General features: G+C 42.9%; 1 protein-coding gene across 4 annotated transcripts in view; it reads left to right on the top strand.

Annotated features, from left to right (window-relative positions):
- LOC129841237 (vitamin D3 receptor B) overlaps positions 1-26197 on the top strand; it is a 78958-nt gene that overhangs the window by 24367 nt on the left and 28394 nt on the right. For all 4 annotated transcript variants that reach the window (XM_055909419.1, XM_055909410.1, XM_055909437.1 and 1 more), the window contains exons 3-4: positions 21028-21175; positions 25740-25870. In XM_055909419.1, coding sequence (XP_055765394.1) covers positions 21028-21175; positions 25740-25870 — 279 coding nt within the window. The remainder of the gene's footprint in view (positions 1-21027; positions 21176-25739; positions 25871-26197) is intronic.

Below are 26197 nucleotides of genomic sequence, written 5' to 3'. Positions count from 1 at the left end.
GATGCCGAGACGTTTTTTTCCCCCTTCCACTTTCCTGCGTGTCTGTGCGTAGTTAAGGCAAATGATCACTTTTAGAAAATCCCATCTGCATCCTCCTTCCCCCCTCCTAACCTTCTTCCCCTCCCTCTATTACGGTATTCCATAATCATCCTTTACTTAGCCGTAATGCTAGGTTTCTAACATCACCGCCTAATCAGGTTTTGTGGGATGCCCGGCCTCTATTGGCGTTCATGGAAGTCGAGTTCCAAACCTTTTGCATGGCCCCCTGTTTCCTTGTCTCCTTTTCTGCCTCACCACAAGCCTGAAACAACTGGATCGGTGAAACCAATGGTTATTTTCCCCTACCTGTCCACTATTATATGGTCAGTCACAAAAAGGAAGCAAGGAAAGGAGGTATTCTGTGAGGGTTGGAACACTGCCACGGTCAGTTTGTGGAGGTACCACAACTGCACCTCTGTCCTTTTTGCAATAGGAGCTTGTAACAGTGCCAACTGACTGTGGGTAGAAGATAGGAGAGACAGCATACCGCAACAAAGTGTGGAAATGTATACACCTCGGTACAACATTCAAACCATGTACTCCGGATTTATTGGCTGTGTTAAATTAGATGGAATTGTGGGAGTGCACGTACCTGTACCCTTTCATTGAATGTCTTCATGTGCATTCATCCAACACCAAGCTTATATTATATCAGTGCACCATTTTAAAGGGATCGCGTTAGTTTTAAAGGGATAGTTCAAATCAAATTGTATTGGTCACATACGTATGGTTAGCAGATGTTAATGTTAATGCAAATAAAATAAATAAATAAATAAAAAATAATGCGAGTGTAGCTAAATGCGTGTGCTTCTAGTTCCGACCGTGCAGTAATATCTAACAAGTAATCTAACAAATTCACAACGGCTACCTTATACAAGCAATGTAAGGGGATGGAATCAGAATATGTACATAGAAATGTATGGATGTGCGATAGCCGTGCGGCAAAGGCAAGATGCAATAGATGGTGTAAAATACAGTATATACATATGAGTAATGTAAGATATGTAAACATTATTAAAGTGGCATTATTTAAAGTGACTAGTGATACCATTATTAAATCAATTTATAAAAGTGGCCAGTGATTTGAGTCTGTATGTTGGCAGCACACTGTCTATGTTAGTGATGGCTGTTTAACAGTCTGATGGCTTTGAGATAGAAGCTGTTTTTCAGTCTCTCGGTCTCAGCTTTGATGCACCTGTACTGGCCTCGCCTTCTGGATGATAGCGGGGTGAACAGACAGTGGCCCGGGTTGTTGTTGTCCTTGATGATCTTTTTGGCCTTCCTGTGACATCGGGTGCTGTAGGTGTCCTGGAGGGCAGGTAATTTGCACCCGGTGATGCGTTGTGCAAACCGCACTACCCTCTGGAGAGCATTGTGGTTGAGGGTGGTGCAGTTGCCGTTCCAGGCGGTGATACAGCCTGACAGGATGCTCTCGATTGTGCATCTGTAAAGGTTTGTGAGGGTTTTAGGTGACAAGCCAAATTTCTTCAGCCTCCCGAGGTTGAAAAGGCACTGTTGCGCCTTCTTCACCATGCTGTCTGTGTGGGTGGACCATTTCAGTTTGTCCGTGATGTGTACGCCGAGGAACTTAAAACTTTCCATATTCTCCACAGCTGTCCCATCGATGCGGATAGGGGGATGCTCCCTCTGCTGTTTCTTGAAGTCCACGATCCTCTCCTTTGTTTTGTGAGAGATTATTTTCCTGACACCACACTCCGAGGGCTCTCACCTCCTCCCTGTAAGCTGTCTCGTCGTTGTTGGTAATCAAGACGACCACTGTAGTGTCGTCTGCAAACTTGATGATTGAGTTGGAGGCGTGCTTGGCCACGTAGTCATGGGTGAAGAGGGAGTACAGGAGAGGGCTGAGAACGCACCCTTGTGGGGCCCCAGTGTTGAGGATCAGCTGGGTGTAGATGTTGTTTCCTACCTTCACCACTTGGGGGGCGGCCCGTCAAAGTCCAGGACCCAGTTGCACAGGGCAGGGTCGAGACCCAGGGTCTCAAGCTTAATGACGAGTTTGGAGGGTACTATGGTGTTGAATGCTGAGCTGTAGTCAATGAACAGCATTCTTACATAGGTATTCCTCTTGTCCAGATGGGATAGGGCAGTGTGCAGTGGGATGGTGATTGCATCGTCTGTGGACCTATTAGGGTGGTAAGCAAATTTATCTTTGACTAGTCTCTCAAAGCACTCAAAGCACTTCATGATGACAGAAGTGAGAGCTACGGGGCGATAGTCATTTAGTTCAGTTACCTTAGCTTTCTTGGGAACAGGAACAATGGTGGCCATCTTGAAGCATGTGGGCACAGCAGACTGGGATAGGGATTGATTGAATATGTCCGGAAACACACTTGCCAGCTGGTCTGCGCATGCTCTAAGGACGCGGCTAGGGATGCCGTCTGGGCTGCGAGGGTTAACACATTTAAATGTTTTACTCATGTTGGCCACGAAGAAGGAGAGCCCACAGCCCACAGTTTTAGGTAGCGGGCCGTGTCGCTGGCACTGTATTGTCCTCAAAGCACGCAAAGAAGTTGTTTAATTTGTCTGGGAGCAAGACGTCGATGTCTGCAACGGGGCTGGTTTTCTTTTTGTAATACGTGATTGTCTGTAGACGCTGCCACACACGTCTCGGGTTTGAGACGTTGAATTTCAACTCTACTTTGCCTCCATACTGATGCTTTGGTTGTTTGATTGCGTTGTGGAGGGAATAGCTACACTGTTTGTATTCGGTCATGTTTCCAGTCGTCTTGCCATGATTAAATGCGGTGGTTCGTGCATTCAGTTTTGCGCGAATGCTGCCATCAATCCATGGTTTCTGGTTAGGGAAGGTTTTAATAGTCACAGTGGGTACAACATCTCCAATGCAATTCCTAATAAACTCACTCACCAAGTCAGCGTATACGTCAATGTTATTGTCTGAAGCTACCCGGAATATATCCCAGTTCACGTGATCGAAGCAATCTTGAAGTGTGTAATCCGATTGGTCAGACCAGCGTTGGATAGACCTAAGCACGGGCACTTCCTGTTTTTAGTTTCTTCCTATAGGAGTGGAGCAACAATATGGAGTCATGGTCAGATTTGCCAAAGGGAGGGCGGAGGAGGGTCTTGTATGCATCGCGGAAGTTAGAGTAGCAATGTTCCAATGTTTCGCTCGGGTGGGTACAACAATCAACGTGCTGGTAGAATTTAGGTAGCCTTATTCTCAAATTAGCTTTGTTAAAATCTCCAGCTACACGAAATGCAGCCTCAGGATATATGGTTTCCAATTTACATAGAATCCAGTGAAGTTCTTTCAGGGCCTTCAAGGTGTCTGATTGGGGGGGGGGGGGGGGATATACACGGCTGTGACTATAATCAAAGAGTATTCTCTTGGGAGATAATGCGGTCAGCATTTGATTGTAAGGAATTGTCGGTCAGGTGAACAAAAGGACTTGAGTTCCTGAAGGTTGTTATGATTACACCATGAGTCTTTAATCATGAGGCATACACCCCAGCCCTTTTTCTTACCAGAGAAATTTGTTTCTGTCGGCGCGACGCATGAAGAAACCCGGTGGCTGTACCAACTCTGACAACATATCCCGAGTGAGCCATGTTTCTGTGAAACAGAGAATGTTAAAGTCTCTGGTGTCTCTCTGGATTGCAACCCGTTCCCTAATTTTGTCTAGAGACTGGACATTGGCGAGGAATATGCTCGTAAGCGGTGGATGGTGTGCTCACCTTCTAAGTCTGACCACTCCTTCTACCTCTCCTGCGGTGACGACGTTGTTTTGGGTCGGCCTCTGGGATTAGATCCAATGTCCAGGGTGGAGGTCCAAACAAAGGATCTGCTTCGGGGAAAGTTGTTTTCCCGGTCGTAATGTTGGTAAGTTTACGTCGCTCTTATTTCCAAAAGTTCTTCCCGGGTGTATTTAATAACACTTGAGATTTTCTGGGCTAACAATGTAAGAAACAATACATTAAAAAAAACAAATTACTGCATAGTTCGCTAAGAACGTGAAGCGATTCGACCATCTCTGTCGGCGCCATCTTATGTCACCCATTAGTCAAAGTTTGGTGGAAAGTGGTCCTAGGTGAAGCTGAATGCTTCACCTATTCAATCTGTTGTGTAGGTCTATATGATCCTGCTATGTGCATGAGGAGAAAAGAAAACTAAAGTAATGGGTAAGGTTGGCACCAAATAATTTACTGTACGTAATTAGATGGTGTCAATCTTTCTCATTTGTTCTGGAATAAGACATGTATGCAGTACCTAGCTTAAGTAACTGATTCTTTTCTGGACCCTTTCTTGAGGTATGAAAATATTTAAAAATTAAAAAAATGTAGATTTATGGATGAACTATCCCTTTAGTTCCTCCAGCAGAGTAGGAAGCCACCCCCCCCCCCCCCCCCCAGAAACACTACTAATCTAAGCAGGGTTTCCATTAGCCGGCAATTCCAAATTTTCAGGAAGATGGAGGCCTTTTTCATTGAAGTAAAACGAAAGTAATTTTTTTTAATGTAACCTTTATTTAACTAGGCAAGTCAGTTAAGAACAGTCTTATTCAGGGGCAGAACGACAGATTTTTACCTTTGTGATTCGATCCAGCAACCTTTAGGTTACTGGCACAACGCTCTAACCACTAGGCTACCTATCGCTCCAGGTAGCCTATTATTATTATTATTATTATTATTATTATTGTATATAGTGGTTAATATTGTAGGCCTATTAACTCATCTTTACCAGTTCTTTAGATGTGTGTTTTCGTTCATCCTGTTGAAACACTTTTGTTGGGTAAATTAAGTTTGATCTATCTTTCTTATTGTGTGCTCTCTAATTAGTTTAAGATGTAAGAACAACAACAAAAATCATTAGCCTATTGCTGTTATTTGTTGGCTACGGTAGGCACTAGCCTTTCTTGGTAATTGCTGCAATATAATCGTTCTTTTTGTGAAGTGTTTTGTTTAATTAAGTTCCAATTGTGGTGATGTGTTTGCCGCAATATAATAGTCTGTTTTTTATTTTCACTATAATCAATGGCTTGACTTATTTTTTATATTACCCTAATAAAGTTGAGAAACTTTTGTTAAGGTTTGGTGTGGCAATTATCAAGCTTTAGCTACTGCAGGGCTATGATATGAAGGCAGTGCGCACTGGCTCTCCAACTGACTCCGACAGTTGAACTCGAGGTGAGGAAGAATGTTTTAGGCCTAGCAGACTTATACTCCTATGATGTAACAAAATATTGCTTATCTTTATAAAAAATATATATTCTGATCGAAAATTCACGAATTAGCCTCTTCTGTATGCCTATATCTGTGTAGCAGACGCAGTAGCCTATCTGACAAGGATAAAGAAATGCATGGCGGTGTCCTAGCATGCTGCCGGCATATCTCTCTCTCTCTCTCTCTCTCTGGGGATAAGCCGAAGCTTCTCTTCCTTCATATTGATTTTTTAAATGTTAATATCATACAGTGGAAGCCTATAGGCCTATGCATGCAATTCCCCTGATTTAGGACATTTAGTGCTCAAATCTCCGACAGCTGAATCGTGATGTGGAAAAGGATTGTTTCAGGAAAGTAAAAAACAATAAAACAATAGGCTAGAAAGTTTTGCATATGTTACACATCGAAACACAAGGAATGGTGTTTTGGGAATTTGTTATAAGCTGTTTTTAAAGGTTCAATGCAGCTGTTTTTCTGTCAATATCAAATAATTTCTGGGTAACAATTAAGTACCTTACTGTGATTGTTTTTCAATACAAATTGCCAAAAAGAAACCAAAATAGCTTCTTAGCAAAGAGCAATTTCTCAAGCAAGAATTTTGCTAGGACTGTCTAGGAGTGGTCTGAGTGGGCAGGGGAAAATGAGAAATTAGCTTTTATTCCCAGAGAGGTTTGGAACTCTCTTTCTTATTGGTCTATTAACTAATTTACCACATGGGGACATTTCAGGCGGTCTTTTCAAACAGCTCTTACAGTAAAATGGCATTATCATCGCGTTCACAATTTCACAGTATTATTCCAAACTCATAGTGTGGAAATATATATAAAACATAGGAAAGTCAAGTTTTTGACTGCACTGGGCCTTTAAAGTGTAACCTTCATGAAAAAACTGTTATAGTGAAACACGTCAATTCTGGTCTTCATTTTTGACAGTTTGATGCAAAAGTGATACGTTGCCTTCATAATGTATTCACATCCCTTGACATTTTCCAGATTTTGTTGTGTTACAGCCAGAATTGAAAATGGATTCAATTGAGATTATTTTGTTACTTGGCTACACACAAACCCCATAATGTCAAAGTGGAATTATGTTTTGTGGAATTTTTACAAATTAACACAACAAAATGAAAAGAAAAACTCAAATGTCTTCAGTCAATAAGTATTCAACACTTTTGTTGTGGCAAACGTAAATAAGTTCAGGATTAAAACATTTCTTAACAAGTCACATAATAAGTTGCATGGACTTACTCTGTGTGCAATAATTGTGTTTGACATGATTTTTTAATGACTACCTCACCTCTGTACCACACACACCTGTAAGATCCCTCAGTTGAGCAGTGAAGTTCAAACACAAAGAACAGGGAGGTTTTCCAATGTCTTGCGAAGAAGGCCACCTATTGGTAGATGGCAAAAAAATTAAAAAGCAGACATTGAATGTTCCTCTGAGCATGGTGAAGTAATTAATTACACTTTGGATGCTGTATCAATACACCCAGTCACTACAAAGATACAGGCGTCCTTCCTAACTCAGTTGCCGGAGATGAAGGAAACCGCTCAGAAATTTCACCGCGAGGCCAATGTTGACTTTAAAACAGTTAAGAGTTTAATGGCTGTAATGGGAGAAAACTGAGAATGGATCAACAGCATTATAGTTACTCCACAATGTTAACCTAATTGACAGAGTGAAAAGAAGGAAGCCTGTTCACAATTTTAAAAAAATATTCCAAAACATGCATCCTAATGGGGGAATATTTTTTTTTTTTATGTAATGGAGCTAAGCACAGGCAAAATCCTAGAGCAAAACCAGTGTCCTCTAGACACTGGGAGATTAATTCACTTTTCCAGTTACAGTAACAGTTTTGACTTAAATCTTCTTGAAAATCTATGGCAAGAACTGAATATGGTTGTCTAGTGATGATCAACAATCAATTTGACAGAGCTTGAATAGTTTTGAAAATAATAATGGGCAAATGTTGTACAATCTAGGTGTGGAAAGCACTTAGACTTACCCAGAAAGACTCACAGCTGTAATCACTGCCAAAGGTGTTTCTTCAAAGTATTGACTCAGGGGTGTGAATCATTTTCACTAAATTGGCAAAAAATATCTCAAAACATGTTTTCACTTTGTCATTATGGGCTATTGTGTGTAGATGGGTGAGAAAAAAATCTATTTCATCAAATTTGAAAATGTGGAAAATGTCAAGAGGTGTGATTACTTTCTGAAGGCACTGTATAACACAAACATATAATATAAATATATTTCTTATCTTGCAAAGCCACACAAATCCTTAGTGTTAGGCAAACAATATATTGAGAGATATATTGTAATTGTTATCTGATCTGATTGCATGTGTCAAATAAACCTGGTAAGACGGAAAATCACACCCGTTCTACAAAATGTATTTCCATCCGAACGTTTTGTTACGTTTTGCACCCTTCTGAACAGGCCCTATTTTTAATCTCAGATGGGTATGGCTCATTTCGTAGCTGTTATCATCACCCACTTGAAATGGCACGTCGTACTCGATTTTGCGGCCTAGCGTGTAATTATAGCGCGCCTCGCCGCGTGCTCATCTTAACCACCACTTCATATCTCTCTCATGAGCTATTTCACTAGACCAGGGCTGTGTCACGACTGCTGTATTACAGGTTTTCCTTTCTCCTTACTTGATTGATCAGGTAAAATCATTGATTGGCCAGACATTTCATACACGTGGTCACCAAGTTTGAATTCAGATTACCCTACCCTCAACCTTAACCTTACAGTGATACAAAAACTGACCGTACTGTGCAGGCCAGGATATTTTCATTTCATATGGCCCTTTCCAGCATGGTTCCAGCAACTATGGTGGAGGAGTAACCAGGCCAGCTCAGTACAGCTCTGTTTGGCTTGGTTTGGCCCTATTGTGTGAAACAGGCACTTGTTCCTCCAACTAATGAGATCCCGGCACCTGAGACCCTATAGTGACACTGTACAGTGAGAGACCTTTGACCCCCTGACCCATGGCGTGAGGGGGCGTGTCAGACACTGCTCCAGTCAGTTTGTAACATGTCACCCCGTCCACTTTTGTGGCCCCCGTCTGCCATAGATCGGCCCACTCCTTCCTGTACAGTCAATGTATACAATGGCCCGATTGGCCAGGATGTGGAAAAAAAGGGGCCTCCATCTGCATCGCTCTCTGTCAACACACATCACACACATTAGACACACACCGCAAGACAAGTCCCACACATCACACCACACACACCACTAGCTATTAGGCCATTCCGGAATACAAACGCAGGCCGCACCCCTTTCATTTTATCGCTGATAGATCTAAAGAAGATAAATAGTTGACGAGACATGTGTTGTGTTTTATTTTTAGCAATTTTACTCGGCACTCTGTGTGTAGCTAGCTATATTTTTAGCCGCCGTTTGAATAACACAAAAACAGTCTGTTTGTCCTCTTCACTACTCTGTTCCCTCATGCTGTTGGCCCACTGGTCCTTTTCCTGGGCTGCCTCCAACTCCTGCTCCGTATCCGCATCAGGCACACTGGGGCTTTGTGACACACAATGTCACTGAGACAAGGAGGTCACCACCGCCACCGCTCCCTCATTCTCTCGCTGTCCATTTCTCTCTCTGATTCAGATTTTCTCGCCTTCCCTCTCTATCTATTTTAATCCATCTCTGTCGCTTTCGCTCTGTTTGCTGATTTCTGACACACTATTCTTTCTCGGTTTGTCGTGGTTTCTGATGAGCTTTCTTCCCTTCTCTTATTCGGACCTCTCTAGCTCCCTCTCTTACTCTGTTTCATACTCTCCATAGTTTTCTCTCTCTCTTTCTCTCTCTCTGTCTGTCTGTCTGTCCCTCCCTCCCTCTCTCTCTCTCCCTCCCTCCCTCCTACTCTAGCTCTGCAGCCCGTGGGCTGCCACTTCCTCTCCCTGGCTGTCAACAGCGAGAGGCCATTTAGAGGGCAGCAGCGGAGGGTTCAGGCCAATAGTCCCTGTAGAGAAACAACAGTGCCTGTCGGCATCCCAAATGGCACCATATTCCCTATATAATGCCCTAATTTCAACCAGAGCCCTGGTCAAAGTAGAGCACTATATAGGAAATAGGGTGCTGTTTGGGACGTACACCCTAAAGTCGTGACTCATATCTCATTGAAGCAATAGTATAGTTGTCAGGAGGAGCACAATTGCCCTGTGTCTCATTCACAATTAATTTGGTAATTAGATGAAGGGATTCTAGAGGAAATAGGTATTAATGAACATTTGAATCAATGCCGTTCATGTGTGGCAGGAATTCCTAGCATCAAGCTCAAGGGGGCGCAGGAGATGCCTACCCAAGATGTGGAGCGTCCAAGACTCCAAGATAACAACAAAGTCTGGTTCCCAAATGGCACCCTATTCCCTATATAGTGCGCTACCTTTGAACAGAACCATATGGGCCCTGGGCAAAAGTAGTGCACTATAAAGGGAATAGGATGACATTTGGGGCTCATCCGTGTTGTTATCTTGGAATCTTGGACGCTCCACATTTTGGGTAGCCAGTTGTTTACTGTAACAGCTAGGCTGTGAAATGATTGACGTTAGCCACGTTGACCACTCAACTTTGAGCACACCTGCACGGAGGGAAACGTATTCATGAGAGTGAATATTCACGTGAAAAATAGTGATTGATTCCAAGATGTTGTCTCTTTTGGTTGCTTAAGAGAAAGCGTCACAGCTGTTTTTCAAATAGGATTCTTCTAGTGTGTTCAGAAGCCCAACCAACCACATATTGCAAATCTATGAGGTACGAATGTACCTTGAAATATTGTTTCCATTGTTTAGGGCAGGGATCATCAACTAGATTCAGCCGTGGGCTGATTATTTTCTTGAGCGGATGGTCAGGGGTCCGAAACGAATATAATAATTTCAAACCTTGCTTACACCTGTATACGATCACATATATCGCTCTATTATGCGTGGGAATACTTTGGGACAGATTTTCCAACATTCAAATCAGTTGGAGCTGATTTGCTGGTGTTTTTACAGTCTTTTATGTCCAACAATAAAAATAAGAAAAGTAAGAAAAAATATATACATATGAGTATACAAAACATTAAGAACACCTGCTCTTTCCACGACAGACTGGCCAGGTGAATCCAGGTGAAAGCTTTGATCCGTTATTGATGTCACTTGTTAAATTCACTTCAATCAGTGTAGATGAAGGGGAGGAGACGGGTTAAAGAAGGACTTTTAAGCCTTGAGACAATTGAAACCTGGATTGTGTATGTGTCATTTAAGAGGGTGAATGGGCAAGACCTTTGAACAGGGTTATGGTATGGTAGGTGTTGCCAGTTGCACCTGTTTGTGTCAAGAACTGCAACGCTGATTGGTTTTTACGGTCAACAGTTTCCCGTGTTTAGTGGTGTAAATTACTTAAGTAAAAATACTTTAAAGTACTAAAGGGGTATCTGTACTTTACTATTTATATTTTTGACTACTTTTACTTTTACGTCACTACATTCCTAAAGAAAGTAATGTACTTTTTACTCCATATATTTTCCCTAGACACCTTAAAGTACTCGTTACATTTTGAATGCTAAGCATGGCAGGAAAATGGTCCAATTCACACACTAATCAAGACAACATCCCTGGTTGTCATCCATACTGCCTCTGATCGGGCAGACTCACTAAGCACACATTCATTCTTTGTAAAGTATGTGTTGGAGTGTGCCCCTAGCTATCCGTAAGTAAAAAAACAACAAGAAACTGGTGCTATCTGGTTTGCTTAACGTAAGGAATTTGAAATGATTTATACTTTTACTTTTGATAATTAAGTATATTTAAAACCATATACTTTTAGATTTTTAATAAAGTCGTATTTTACTGGGTGACTTTCATTTTTACTTGAGTCATTTTCTATGAAACATCTGTACTTTTACTCAAGAATGACAATTGGGTACTTTTTCCAACACTGCCTGTGTGTATAAAGAATGGTCAATATTAGGAAGGTGTTCCTGGTTTTGTTGGTGGGCCCTGGCCCAACTCTTGTATGGTAATCAAATCTCACAGAGTGTGTCTTTAGCACTGTTATCACACCGGATTAGTCAGTTCTAGTCTTGAACCGACTCAGTGGTCACGTACTGTAGAGATACCCGTGCTTACCACGAGCAGCTCGCCAATAGGGTAGAAAATGTGTAACGCAAAGTGAACGTGACACACTTTATATAGATGACAGTAAGGCCGCGTTATCCCTTGTAGCTCCTTGGCCTAGATTCAAGCCAAGATCCCAGAGAGTCGCTTTAAGTGTGTCACTTTCTATGCATCTCTGCAATGTAACATTCAAGAACACAATTACGCAACGCTTTGCTAACTAAACCCAAGGAATGCTCTCCTCTCCGTCTTTGCACCACCACGATAAACATGTATTTTCATTGCTATCCCTGACCTATCCCTGACCTGGATTGGCTTCGTTTATGGCAGACATCAATGGTCAATTAGCTATAGGTGTCCTACCATTACATGTGATAACGCAGTAGAAGCTAGTAACTACCCTGACCTATCGTTCTCCCATTGTTTTATGGCTTGACGTAGATTGACTGCTTCTTATCACATGTGGAAGAGGGACTTTCCACCAGGCAGCACTAAGTAGCCAGGGGACTCTATCCAATGATAAAACGGTGCATTGCAGTATGTATGCAAACAGTAGCGCATATCAACATCCTGACCATGATTCCAATGGGGGATTGAAACGTCCATGTCTGATTGCGTCTGAGTCGGGACCGGGAGCATATCAGCGTTACAGACATACACTTCCATCCCGTTAACGGTTCAACATCGGATCCGGTGGGATTTTCTCTTTCGTCGGCATAAACATACCCGTTTTTTTTCTCCCGTTGTCAAAGTGACATCCCATAAGGCCTCGTAATGTAAACGGAGCGGGCAGTCTCCTCTTACATTTAACCTACGTTACATGTCATACTGTACTACCAGTAGTCGCGTGAACAAAAGCCACTGCATAAACATATATTGGCAACTTGATTGATACTGCTCCCACATCTGACCAAGACCATACATTGTCGGAATATTAATTCATCAATACTGGGATGGAGGCACAGGTTTTTCTTATTATTATTTACCGTTTCCCCTCTTCCGTGTTGGGCACTAGTGGCAGCAGGTCCGCTGTAATAGACTCATTCATTATTTAGAGCTCCACTGTATGCTGTTGTGAGTTTAGTCTAATGGGCTGTCAGGGCCGAGTTGAAACACAATGGATCGACTTTCTCTGATAGAGTGGAACGATATCGAAGAAGTAATTAATAATGTTTTCATAATAAGTGTCTGTTCACTGATTTGTCAAAGTTGGGGTGAGTCAGAAAGTTGGACCTCGGCCTTGAATGTGCTGATAAGTATGTTGCATGTAAGTATGTGGTTGTTGCCTATGTGTTGTTTATTGTGTGGTTGTGCAGCAGTAGTGCCAAATTGCCAATGTAGTATAGGCCTACACATCTATGTGTTACATTTGCCTATAGCGCTTGAATGAACCGGTTGAACGAGAGTGGCTAACCTAAAAGAAACGCCCCTTTTTCAGGACCTTGTCTTTCAAAGATAATTCGTAAAAATCGAAATAACTTCACAGATCTTCATTGTAAAGGGTTTAAACCCTGTTTCCCATGCTTGTTCAATGAACCATAAACAATTAATGAACATGCACCTGTGGAACGGTCGTTAAGACACTAACAGCTTACAGACGGTAGGCAATTCAGGTTACAGTTATGAAAACTTAGGACACTAAAGAGGCCTTTCTGCTGACTCTGAAAAACACAGAAAGAAAGATGCCCAGGGTCCCTGCTCATCTGCGTGAATGTGCCTTAGGCATACTGCAAGGAGGCACGAGGACTGCGGATGTGGCCAGGGCAATAAATTGCAATATCCGTACTGTGAAGGACAGCTGATCGTCCTCACAGTGGCAGGCCACGTGTAACAACACATGCACAGGATCGGTACATCCGAATATCACACCTGCTGGACAGGTACTGGATGGCAACAACAACTGCCCGAGTTACACCAGGAACGCACAATCCCTCCATCAGTGCTCAGACTGTCCGCAATAGGCTGAGAGAGGCTGGACTGAGGGCTTGTAGGCCTGTTGTAAGGCAGGTCCTCACCAGACATCACCGGCAACAATGTTGACTATGGGCACAAACACACCGTCGCTGGACCAGACAGGACTGGCAAAAAGTGCTCTTCATTGACGAGTCACGGTTTTGTCTCACCAGGGGTGATGGTCGGATTCGCGTTTATCATTGAAGGAATGAGCGTTACACTGAGGCCTGTACTCTGGAGCAGGATTGATTTGGAGGTGGATGGTCCGTCATGGTCTGGGGCGGTGTGTCACAGCATCATCGGACTGAGCTTGTTGTCATTGCAGACAATCTCAACGCTGTGCGTAACAGGGAAGACATCCTCCACCCCCATGGTGTAACCTTCCTGCAGGCTCATCCTGACATGACCCTCCAGCATGACAATGCCACCAGCCATACTGCTCGTTCCGTGCATGATTTCCTGCAAGACAGGAATGTCAGTGTTCTGCCATGGCCAGCGAAGAGCCTGGATCTCAATCCCATTGAGCACATCTGGTACCTGTTGGATATGAGCGTGAGGGCTAGGGCCATTCCCCCCAGAAATGTCCGGGAACTTGCAGGTGCCTTGGTGGAAGAGTGGGGTAACATCTCACAGCAAGAACTGGCAAGTCTGGTGCAGTCCTTGAGGAGTTGATACACCACAGTACTTAATGCAGCTGGTGGCCACACCAGATACTGACTGTTACTTTTGATTTTGACTTCCCCTTTGTTCCATTTCTGTTAGTCACATGTCTGTGGAACTTGTTCAGTTTATGTCTCAGTTGTTGATTCTTGTTATGTTCATACAAATATTTGCACATGTTAAAGTTTGCTGAAAATAACCGCAGTTGACAGTGAGAGGACGTTTTTTTGTTGTTGCTGCGTTTACATGTTAGGTTGTGGATGTGCAAGTCTACAGGATATTTTCAAATGCCTAACTTCACAGAAACTCAGCAAGACTCCGGAAGACCTCCCTTCTTGCACTGTATGCGAGACACTGAAGTGTTTATTGTCCTTAAAAGAAGCAATTTTCCCATGAAATCAGTGTTATTAAGAAACGAATGACCTGGAAAGCTGAGACCTGGGGGAGAAAGAGGAAACTTGGTAAACTTTGTCTGTACATAACTGTATTTTAATTCTATCTTCCTGTTTGCATTGGGAATGTCCTGTTTTGGGGGTTAACCATATGTTAAACAAAGCCTACAAATAATAGACTACAAATAAGGAATCGGTCATATCATTTTTGTAACCAGATAATAATAGGCCTATACACTAGCCTATACTTTACTATATTACTGTCTACTTTCCTATGATATGCTTTGATTTAGTCTACTATTGTACTTAATATATTTTGTGTGGACAGCTAGGAATTTGAGCCAGTTTGTTGTTTCGTAACATCCATGGAAATTATCATATTGTAGGCTGAATACTGTCCTTATCTATTTTTAGCCACCAATATGCCATATCATAAATGATCATATTGTAGGCTAAATACTGTCTTTATCTATATTTATACATGATCATATTGTAGGCTAAATACTGTCTTTATCTATATATATAAATGATCATATTGTAGGCTAAATACTGTCCTTATCATAAATTATCGTATTGTAGGCTAAATACTGTCTTTATCTATATATATAAATGATCATATTGTAGGCTAAATACTGTCCTTATCATAAATGATCGTATTGTAGGCTAAATACTGTCTTTATCTATATATATAAATGATCATATTGTAGGCTAAATACTGTCCTTACCTATATTTAGCCACCAATAAGCCATATCATAAATTCTCATATTGTAGGCTAAATACTGTCTCTATCTATATTTATAAATGGTCATATTGTAGGCTAATACTGTCCTCAACCATGTCAAAAATGATCATATTGTAGGCTAATACTGTCCTTATCCATATCATAAATGATCATATTGTAGGCTAAATACTGTCCTTATCTCTATTTAACCACCAATAAGCCATATCATAAATTTGCAATATAGGCCGAGGCCCTGCTCTTTAAACATATGAATGTTTAGTGCATGATTGATAGGCTTTGATTCCACTATTTGCCCATTTCTCCCCTGCCCTAAAATGGCCTCCCAGTTGCCTGTTGTTGTTCTCTGTGACCGTTGACCCTTTGTGTGTACTTTACCTCAGCACTCAGACAAGGCCCAGTCCCATCACCTCCGTAAAACAGTTTAGACGTCCGTTTATATTTGATAGTGTCACGTCAAGCAGACATGGTCACAGAGTGCTCTGGACAATCTTAGCCGAGGGAAGCCGACACGCCCACGTTTCATGACGCAATGAGCGGTGTTAAATTGTCGTGTGCAGCTGTCAAGTCCGTCACGGTGTTGATTCAAACTGTCGCCACTGTTTGGTGGTGTTGATCAGTCGAATTCTCATCCTGTGTCATGGTACCGAGTATTGCTTTCTCTCTGGGCTGTGATATTGCCTGGATCTCCCAGTCTGTGTTATACCGTTAAGTAGAGCTGTCGTTCTGCGTTACGGTGTTGAGGCAAGCCTCCAGCTGTTCAGCTGTTCTTCGTCATAAAAACAATCTGCTCCATAGTTGAGCGGTTCGGTAAAGTGTTTACTCATCAACATTGGGTCTTTCCTTGCCATGGTTTTCATAGCAAAGGCTAGCTCAGGCCATCTGCTAACCATAGTCACACAAATATGTGTTTGTTTTTCCGAGGATGACATACACCGAGTGTACAAAACATTAGGAACAGCCTCGATTTCTTCGGGGCACGGACTACAGGGTGTCTAGCGCGTTCCACAGGCATGCTGGCCCATGTTTACTCCAATGCGTCCCACAGTTTTGTCAAGTTAATACACAATGGAAACTGTTGAGTGTGGAAAAACCCAGCAGCGATGCAGTTCTGGACACCTGGCGGCTACTACCATACCCCGTTCGAAGGCGCTTCAGGTGACGTCAATAAGGGATCATAGCGTTCGCCTGGATTCACCTGGTCAGTCTATGTCATGGAATTGTTTTGTACACTCAATGTATATCAGCACTCCTACTCTGTCATGCTTGATACATATAGACCTATATGTATCAAGATGTGTTTTGGAGGGGTTTAGCACCCATGTTTTTAGACACCCAGGTTTGCAGCAAGTGATGACGGAGAGCTCTGTCAAAAGGGCTTAAATTATTCAACTTGCCTCCTTACCCCATTGCTCGTGATTTGTGAGTTTGTTTATATTCATGTCGGTACAGTATTGAGATTCTGTCACCGTCCTTTTGTCTCCTCCATCCATCCCTCCATCTCTGCCTCTGCTTTCCTTTCACTCGTTGGCAGTGGAAAGGAATGAGAAAAGGCTTTGTAAAGGATAGTGATTGTTTGTTTATGGGGATGCTACCCTTGCGGTGACATGTTTCAGACACTCTTAAGTGAAATTGTTACTCTGCGTACTATGTAATCAAATGTAACTCAGACCCGACATTTGGACTGGAACAAGGGTTTTTCCACTTTAATCCTTCGGGTAATATTCCAAGCCCCAGGACAAATGAAGACACTGGAGTTCACCTCTCCACTAAGTCGATTGAAGACTCCACCATGATGGCAGTATAGATACAGACCGTTATGCTGGCAAAATGTCGACACAGCCTACATAAAGTGGCCTCTTAGCTGTTTTTAATCTTCATTTGGAGGACGAGGCAAAGGAGCAAGGTTTCACTTTTGGAAAACATACCATGTCCCTCCACACAAATCATATTGTCCCGTGTCGCTCAGTTGGTAGAGGCATGGCTCTCGCAACGCCAGGTTGTGGGTTTGATTCCCACGGTGGACCAGTATGACACATTTTTTGTCAAATGTATGCATTCACTACTGTAAGTCTCTCTGGATAAGAGTGTCTGCTGAATGACTAAAATGTATATGTCAAATGTTAAGCTGGAAATGCAATTTGTTCAAAAAATTTGAGGGTTGAGCCATCAGAAACACGTTTGCAAAATGTTCATCTGGTTTTCAGTCACCTCGGTCTAAGAAGGCAGTGGCAACTGCATTGGACTCATTCAAGAGCAAGAGAGCTGTCCTCAACGGTGACTTGACTGTGGGATATTGGCCACCGGTGGCCTGTTCTTGACTTAAACCCTTTTTATTCTTTGGGAAGCATAGGTCATTCACAAACTTCCGCCAGTGGGTTCGGTGTTCTTTCTAGGATGATTCCGCCACTTTAAGTTCTGTCTTTATTTTTTTACTTTTATTTAACTAGGCAACTCAGTTAAGAACAAATTCTTATTTTCAATGATGGCCTAGGAACAGTGGGTTAACTGCCTGTTCGGGTGCAGAACGACAGATTTGTACCGGGGATTTGAACTTGCAACCTTTCGGTTACTAGTCCAACGCTCTAACCACTAGGCTACCCTGCCGCCCCGTCTTCACAGACCTTCGTCAGCTGTTTCTGGGTCTTCCTGGTTTCCCTATGGTTTCCAGGTTAGAGCTTGTCTGGTTATGTTGTTGAGTAGTTTTCTTAAGGTGTGCCCAATCCAGCCTCATTTCCTGCATTTTATTTGAGTGTCAATATGTTCTTGCTGTGTGATTTTCCCAGAGATTTTCATTCCTTATGATGTTTGGCCAATATACCTAATGTCATTCTTGGTGAGTTTGGACATTTACGAGGAAATGTGAACGAGAGACATTGTGCAAATGAACAAGGTTTGACGCATGCAGTGCTGGCTCTCCAGCAGCATGTCTACAGGCTGTCTGTGTGGAGTCTGGAGTCGCTAGGGCAACAGGCCTGCCTGCTCTGCTTGGAGAAGAGGGGGGAGGAGCAGACGGGCTGAGAGCAGAGGAGAAAATAACTCATCCAAAGGGTTTTACCTTCTCAAACACGGCAGAAAGCTAACACAGTATGGTGCCCTGTTACCTTATTAATTCAGCCACTTACTTAGATAGCAAGTTAAACTAGGGGTCGTGTTAAACAAATAATTATGCATTTTTCACTCCGAAAGAAAATATATAAAATGCATAATAAATATCTTGCTGCGTTTTGTAAACACAGATCTAAAATGCTTCTTATTGTAATTTCTGCTCGGCATCAGACTCATTTTGTGCTTCAGCTGCACTTCTAATTATAAACTTGGATGAGAATTCAAGAACGGGGCGTTCTATCAGCAGACAGCACTCCAATGTGTAGCTACTTTTCTCTGGTACTTTTCTCAGTGTAGCCAGCCTATTTTTCTCAGGTAAAACGCAAGATTAACTTTTAGCAAAACATTAGAAAATGTAGCTGGCTACATTCTCTCTATGATTGGCCCAAACATTAGGAATGTGATGGCCATGCATAGTTTTATCAAAAAATACCTTTCTTTTTCATTGTAAGCTCATTTACTCGTGTGGCTGCCAGCCAAATAACATTGTACTTCAGTTGTCATCTGATGGAAATGTAAGCTATTTTATGCCAAATGTGTCGCATTAATGTATTTTCTGTGAAGGAAAACTATAGTTGCACATCCCTGATCACTCTATTGAAGAAAAAGAAACACTGTTGACTTTCAATATAAAACGCGACCTCTGTCAGTACACAGCTGGACTCACCTGCTCCCGCTTTCTCCCATTGTGCTAATTACAAGCAAACACACATGACTGGCTCAAAGGTGCTGGGAAACTAAGTAAGCTTCATCATTTGACAGGTGAAATAATAACGCAATCTGCGTTAGCTCCTAAGCGCATTGCACGAGTTGACTGCAGGTATTTACTTTAAAAAAACAGCTACAAATATTCAAATGTATTGAAAAACGCCAAAGAGGTAGTTTTAACGGTGTTGACGGTACTGAAAAAGCATCCCGTGGCTATTTCCAAATACCTGTATATACCGTATACCACCCAAGCCTAAAAGCCAGTTTTGAGGTTTTGTTCTGTATATGTTGTAAGTCTTGTTCTTCTAGTTGGGCCCACGGTATGCCAACGTCTTATCCTATCGACTGCCATCAGAAAGAGAAGGGGGGACAGCAGGCAGCCCTGTCGAACTCCTGTGTTTATGGGGAAGCTGTCCGTGAGGTGTCCGTCGTGTATTCGTCGCCAGGATGACTGTAGATATAACTGTTGGGCGATGTTGATGAACTTCTTTGGTATGCCGTAGTGTGCCATGAGCTTCCACAAGGTTTCTCGGTCCAGACCGACGAATGCTTTTTGAAAGTCAATGAATGTGAGGAGCAGAGATGTGTTCCATTCCAGGGTCTGTTCAGCAATGATGCAAATGGTGGCAATGTGGTCGGTACATGATCTATCTGGTCGGAATCCTGCTTGTTGGTCTCGGAGTTTTTTGTCCAGTGCTTTTTGAAAGTCTTTCCAGGATGATCCTGCTCAAGACTTTTCCTGGCACAGATTAAAGCATTTTGCCCCTGCAGTTATTGCGGTCTCTGAGGTTGCCCTTTTTGGGAAGAAGTTGGTGCAGCATTTCGGTTGCTTTCTCAGGGTCTGCTCTGATAGCTTTTGGAGGTTTTCCGTCAGGTCTTGGTGCTTTTCTGCTTTTCCGTTTTTGGACGGCTTTCTCTATTTCATGTTTACAGGGCATGTTCATTGAACAGTGTTTAAAACCTTTGCAATGAAGATCTGTGAAGGTATTTGGATTTTTACGAATTATCTTTGAAAGATGGGGTCCTGAAAAAGGGACTTTTCTTTTTTGCTGAGTTTAGGATCTACGTATCTGGTTTTCCTTGGTGTGGTCTGGAGATACCTATGTGGCCTTGTGCACTCATTTGTGTGGGAAGACAATCCCTCCAATGGCAAGGTTGTGGAATGCACAGGAGTCACTGAATTGTTCTCTGTGGTGGAAGGGGGGTCAACTGTGCAACTTCCTTTCGGGTTTTGGTTGTGCAGCATTATTCTTGTCTGACTTGAGGCACCTTCCTTTTCCTAATCTGTAAATGGTATTTTCCACTAAGTGGATGATTGATCCACCTAGCGTTGCCAGAGCCCTGTTGGCCAGCGTGTTTCCAGGTTTCCAGACATGCCTTTAGGCCCGGGTGGTAAAGCCACCCACCATGCTTCGCCCTGTCTGGCAATCCCGTACTTGACCTGTTTCCGCCTCCCACGACTTGGACGACGGGTTGGGTTTTTGAGAGGCGACAGTGTTCTGCAATGACCATAAGATGTTGGGCAAGATGTTGTCACGTTTCGTTTTGTCCAACAATTTCCACATGCAAATATTTGCTTCCTTTATCTCTGACACACGCACACACACACACACACACACACACACACACACACACACACACACACACACACACACACACACACACACACACACACACACACACACACACACACACACACACACACACACACACACACACACACACACACACACACACACACACACACACATGATACAAACACACACACGCAAACACTGATATTTATGTCTGTCTGAGATGTATCCTATTTCAGGATGGTTTGTCTATGCAGCCATACAATTCAACAGTATACATACATGACCCACAATACAGCCATAGGTCCGAAGGGGGTCAGAGGACCCGATCACATACTGACCAATCCCACAGTGTGCATTGCAGGTCAACGGTCGTTGATGTGTCTTTTTTTTCTCTTTCTCCTGCTATCGCTCTCTATTTCTCTATCTCCCTCTCTCCCACTCCATCTAACCCCCCTCACTCATTCTCTCACGCTTTCTCTCTCTTGCTCTCTGTCTCTCTTCCTCCTCACTCTCTCTATCTCTGTAGTAATGGAGACTACGGCTGTGAGTACCACCACTCTGGCCAATGATGAGTTTGACAGGAACGTGCCGCGGATCTGCGGTGTGTGCGGGGACAAGGCCTCCGGATTCCACTTCAATGCCATGACCTGCGAGGGCTGCAAGGGCTTCTTCAGGTATGGACAGACGTATACACATGCACACACACACGCACACACTTCCTGGCAACAACAAGACCCTCCATTGTGAGCCTTGAGTTGCCCAGTGACGCGAGCCTACCAGACGAGCTAAATGCCTTTTATGCTCGCTTCGAAGCAAGCAACACTGAAGCATGCATGAGAGCACCAGCTGTTCCGGACAACTGTGTGATCACGCTCTCCGTAGCCGATGTGAGCAAGACCTTTAAACAGGTCAACATTCACAAGGCCGCAGTGCCAAACGGATTACCAGGACGTGTACTGAGAGCATGCACGGACCAACTGGCAAGTGTCTTCATTGACATTTAAAAAACAAATCCTGACCAAGTGTGTAATACGTAACATGTTTCAAGCAGACCACCGTAGTCCCTGTGCCAAAAAAAATCAAAGGTAACCTGCCTAAATGACTACCGCCTCGTAGCACTCACGTCGGTAGCCATGAAGTGCTTTGAAAGGCTGGTCATGGCTCACGTCAACATCTTCATCCCGAAAACCCTAGACCCACTCCAATTTGCATACCGCCCCAACAGATCCACAGATGACACAATCTCAATCGCCCTCCGCACTGCCCTTTCCCACTTGGACAAAAGGAAAACATATGTAAGAATGCTGTTCATTGACTACAGCTTTGCATTCAGCACCATAATGCCCACAAAGCTCATCACTAAGCTAAGGACCCTGGGACTAAACACCTCCCTCTGCAACTGGATCCTGGACTTGACGGGACAAAAACCTCTCCATCAACGTGAGCAAGACTACAGGAAAAGGAGGGCCGAACACGCCCCCATTCACATCGACGGGACTGTAGTGGAGCGGGTCGAGAGTTTCAAGTTCCTTGGCGTCCACATCACCAACAAACTATCATGGTCCAAACACACAAGACAGTTGTGAATAGGGCACCCCCTCAGGAGACTGAAAAGATTTGGCATGGTTCCCCGGATCCTCAAAAAGTTCTACAGCTGTAACATCGAGAGCATCCTGACCGTTCGTATCACCGCCTGGTATGGCAACTGCTCGGCATCCGACTGCAAGGTTAGTGCGTATGGCCCAGTACATCACTGCGGCCAAGCTTCCCGCCATCCAGGACCTACAGTGCATTCGGAAAGTATTCAGACACCTTCCCTTTTTACAAATTTTGTTACAGCCTTATTCTAAAATGTATTCAATTACATGTTTTCCTCATCAATCTACACACAATACCTCATCAATCTACACAATTTTTTTTTACAAATGTATTCAAAATAAAGACATATACCTTATTTACATAATTATTCAGGCCCTTTGCTATGAGACTCGAAATTTAGCTCAAGTGCATCCTGTTTCCATCGATCATCCTTGTTTCTACAACTTGATTGGAGTCCACCTGTGGTACATTCAACTGAATGGACATGATTTGGAAAGGCACACACCTGTCTATATAAGGTCCCACAGTTGACAGTGCATGTCAGAGCAAAGAACAAGCCATGAGGTTGAAGGAATTGTTTATTGAGCTCTGGGACAGGATTGTGTCGAGGCACAGATCTGCGGAAGGGTACCAAAAAATGTCTGAAGAATTGAAGGTCCCCAAGAACACAGTGGCCGCCATCATTCTTAAATGGAAGAAGTTTGGAACCACCGACTCTTCCTAAAGCTGGCTGCCTAGCCAAACTGAGCAATCGGGAGAGAAGGGCCTTGGTCAGGGAGGTGACAACCAGCATTCAACCAATCAGCATTTATGGTAGAGTGGCCAGACGGAAGCCACTCCTCAGTAAAAGGCACATGACAGCCTGAATGGAGTTTGCCAAAAAGGCAACTAACTATCACAACCGGCCGTGATTGGGAGTCCCATAGGGCGGTGCACAATTGGCCCAGCGTTGTCCGGGTTAGGATTTGGCCGGCATAGGCCGGCATTGTAAATAAGAATTAGTTCTTAACTGACTTGCCTAGATAAATAAAGGTTAAATAAATGTTCAAATAAAAAATAAATCAACAAAGTATTTAGTAAAGGGTCTGAATACTTGTAGAAATGTCTAAAAAACAGTTTTTTCTTTGTCATTATGGGATATTGTGTGTAGATTGATGAGGGAAAAGGGCAATTTAATAAATTTTACAATAAAGCTGTAATGTAAAAAAAAAAAAAAAAAAAAAAAAGGAAAAGTCAAGGGGTCTGAATACTTTCCAAATGCACTGTATATACTAGACGGTGTCAGAGGAAAAAAAATTGTCAGACCCCAGTCACCCAAGTCATAGCCTGTTCTCTCTGCTACCGCACAGCAAGCGGTACCGGAGCACCAAATCTAGGTCCAGACATCTTCTTAACAGCTTCTACCCTCAAGCCATAAGACTGCTGGAACAATTAATCAAATAGCCACCCGGACTATTTACATTGACCCCTTCCCCCATATCTATTATCTATATGCATAGTCACTACCCATACCTACATGTACAAATTACCTCGACTAACCTGTACCACGAAACATTGACTCGGTTCCGGTACCCCCAGTGTATAGCTTCGTTACTGTTATTTTATTGTTGCTCCTTAATTATTTGTTACTTTCCTCTTTTCTTCTTTTTTTCATTTGTATTTATTTATTGTTTACTTCAGTTTATTTAGTAAATACTTTCTTAACTCTTATTTTTTTCTTAACTGCATTGTTGATTTAGGGCTTCTAAGTAAGCATTTCACTGTAAGGTGAATGAATTCGCCAGCAGCATACCACCCTGCATACCACTGCTGGCTTGCTTCTGAAGCTAAGCAGGGTTGGTCCTGGTCAGTCCCTGGATGGGAGACCAGATGCTGCTGGAAGTGGTGTTGGAGGGCCAGTAGGAGGCACTCTTTCCTCTGGTCTAAAAAAAAAAAAAAAATATCCCAATGCCCCAGGGCAGTGATTGGGGACACTGCCCTGTGTAGGGTGCCGTCTTTCGGATGGGACGTTAAACGGGTGTCCTGACTCTCTGAGGTCATTAAAGATCCCATGGCACTTATCGTAAGAGTAGGGGTGTTAACCCCGGTGTCCTGGCTAAATTCCCAATCTGGCCCTCAAACCATCATGGTCACCTAATAATCCCCAGTTTACAATTGGCTCATTCATCCCCCTCCTCTCCCCTGTAACTATTCCCCAGGTCGTTGCTGCAAATGAGAATGTGTTCTCAGTCAACTTACCTGGTAAAATAACGGATAAATAAAATAAATAAATAAAAAATACCTGTTGTATTTGGCACATGTGACAAATAACCTTTGATTTGATATAGCCTCGTTATTGTTATTTTATTGTGTAACTTTTTTTTTTCAAATGACATTTGATTTAGTAAATATTTTCTTAACTCCATTTCTTGAACTGCATTGTTGGTTAAGGGCTTGTAAGTAAGCATTTCACGGCGCGTGTGACAAATACCATTTGATTTGATTTGACTCAGCCTTATCACGTTGTTAAACACTCTCTCTCTCTGTCTCTCTTACAGACAGACAGACAAGTGCGTGTGTGTGTGTGTGTGCGTGTGCGTGTGTGTGTGTCAAAAAACGAAACCAATATTTATTTACAGTAATTATGCATTAAAGAAAGAGAGAATGTGTTGTCGAAGGAGAAGAAATGAGGCTTAAGGGGTTTAAAGGGAGGTGCGACAGAAAGTGAGAAATGCAGATGTCGCATCATGAATGGACACACCTACTCATTCCAGGGTTTTTCTTTATTTGGACTATTTTCTACATTGTAGAATAATAGTGACGACATCAATACTATGAAATAACACATATGGAACAAGATTGTGCAAAGCTGTCATCAAGGCAAAGGGGTGGCTACTTTGAAGAATCTCAAATAAAAATCTATTTTGATGTAACACTTTTTGTGTGTGTGTGTGTGTGTGTGTGTGTGTGTGTGTGTGTGTGTGTGTGTGTGTGTGTGTGTGTGTGTGTGTGTGTGTGTGTGTGTGTGTGTGTGTGTGTCACGAATGTTTACATGTGCGTTTCTGTTAGTTATTATGCATGGCTTTTAAGCTTCCCTCTCTCTCTTTTTGCCTCGCCTGGAATGTGTTCATGGTTGTGGGTAGGATCCAGAATGAGAAGGTGAAGGACATAAATATTTATGTAACTATTACACTATGATTACACATTTGGGTCCCACTTCGAACTGATGGTTAGCAGAGCCGGGAAGATAAACCGGAAAGTACCGGCATCAACCAAACCGACCACTCATCGAGGACATTATGAGGATATTGTTAATTACAAGTAGCCAATACTCGAGAAATGTGAAGTTTGAAATGAAACAACTCTGCTAATATGGGCTTGTTATCAATTGATAATTATAAACATTCAAAGTAGTACTAGTAGTTTAAAGGGTAATATAAAAAACTGTGATGCACATTAATGTTCTAAATGCATCTTTCTATTTATCGTTATGTTAATTTAGTCGGGTTATTGTAATATAGGTTTTAAAGAAATCGTTACTATGTGAAGTGTGGCAAAAGGGTCACGCCACATTCAGCACCAGATACAAGGACCTTATTTCTCATCACATTCCCTCTCTCGCTCCTCCTCCCTCTCCCTCTCCCCCCTCTTCGTCTACAGACGCAGTATGAAGCGCAAGGCCAGCTTCACCTGTCCCTTCAACGGCAGTTGCACCATAACCAAGGACAACCGCCGCCACTGCCAGGCCTGCCGGCTCAAGCGCTGCGTGGACATCGGCATGATGAAGGAGTGTGAGTGTCTTGTACACAGATCCAGGATCAGTTTCCGCTTCAGTAAATCCTAATGTCAGCCATTTGGGGGAATAAGGCAAAACTGACCTAAGACCAGCATGATTAAGGAATGTGGGTGTATGAGCTCAGCTTCCCTTTTCCCAAATCTTACCATCAGCTTTTAGGGAGTATAATGCAAAACTGACCGTAGAGCACTGCCTACGGCAAACCTTATCCCATTCCTCCTTCCTCATCTCTTCCATCAGAATTGCTTGGTTTCTTTCTGACTGGTAGAGAATAGCCTTGCAGATGAAAGAAGTGTTTCTTAATCCTGGTCCTGGAGACCCA

The sequence above is a fragment of the Salvelinus fontinalis genome, chromosome 3, assembly GCF_029448725.1.
Source record: "Salvelinus fontinalis isolate EN_2023a chromosome 3, ASM2944872v1, whole genome shotgun sequence".
NCBI classification, from domain to species: Eukaryota; Metazoa; Chordata; class Actinopteri; order Salmoniformes; family Salmonidae; genus Salvelinus; species Salvelinus fontinalis.
Note: the sequence above shows the minus strand (reverse complement) of the source record. Positions and strands in the feature narration are given on the sequence as shown.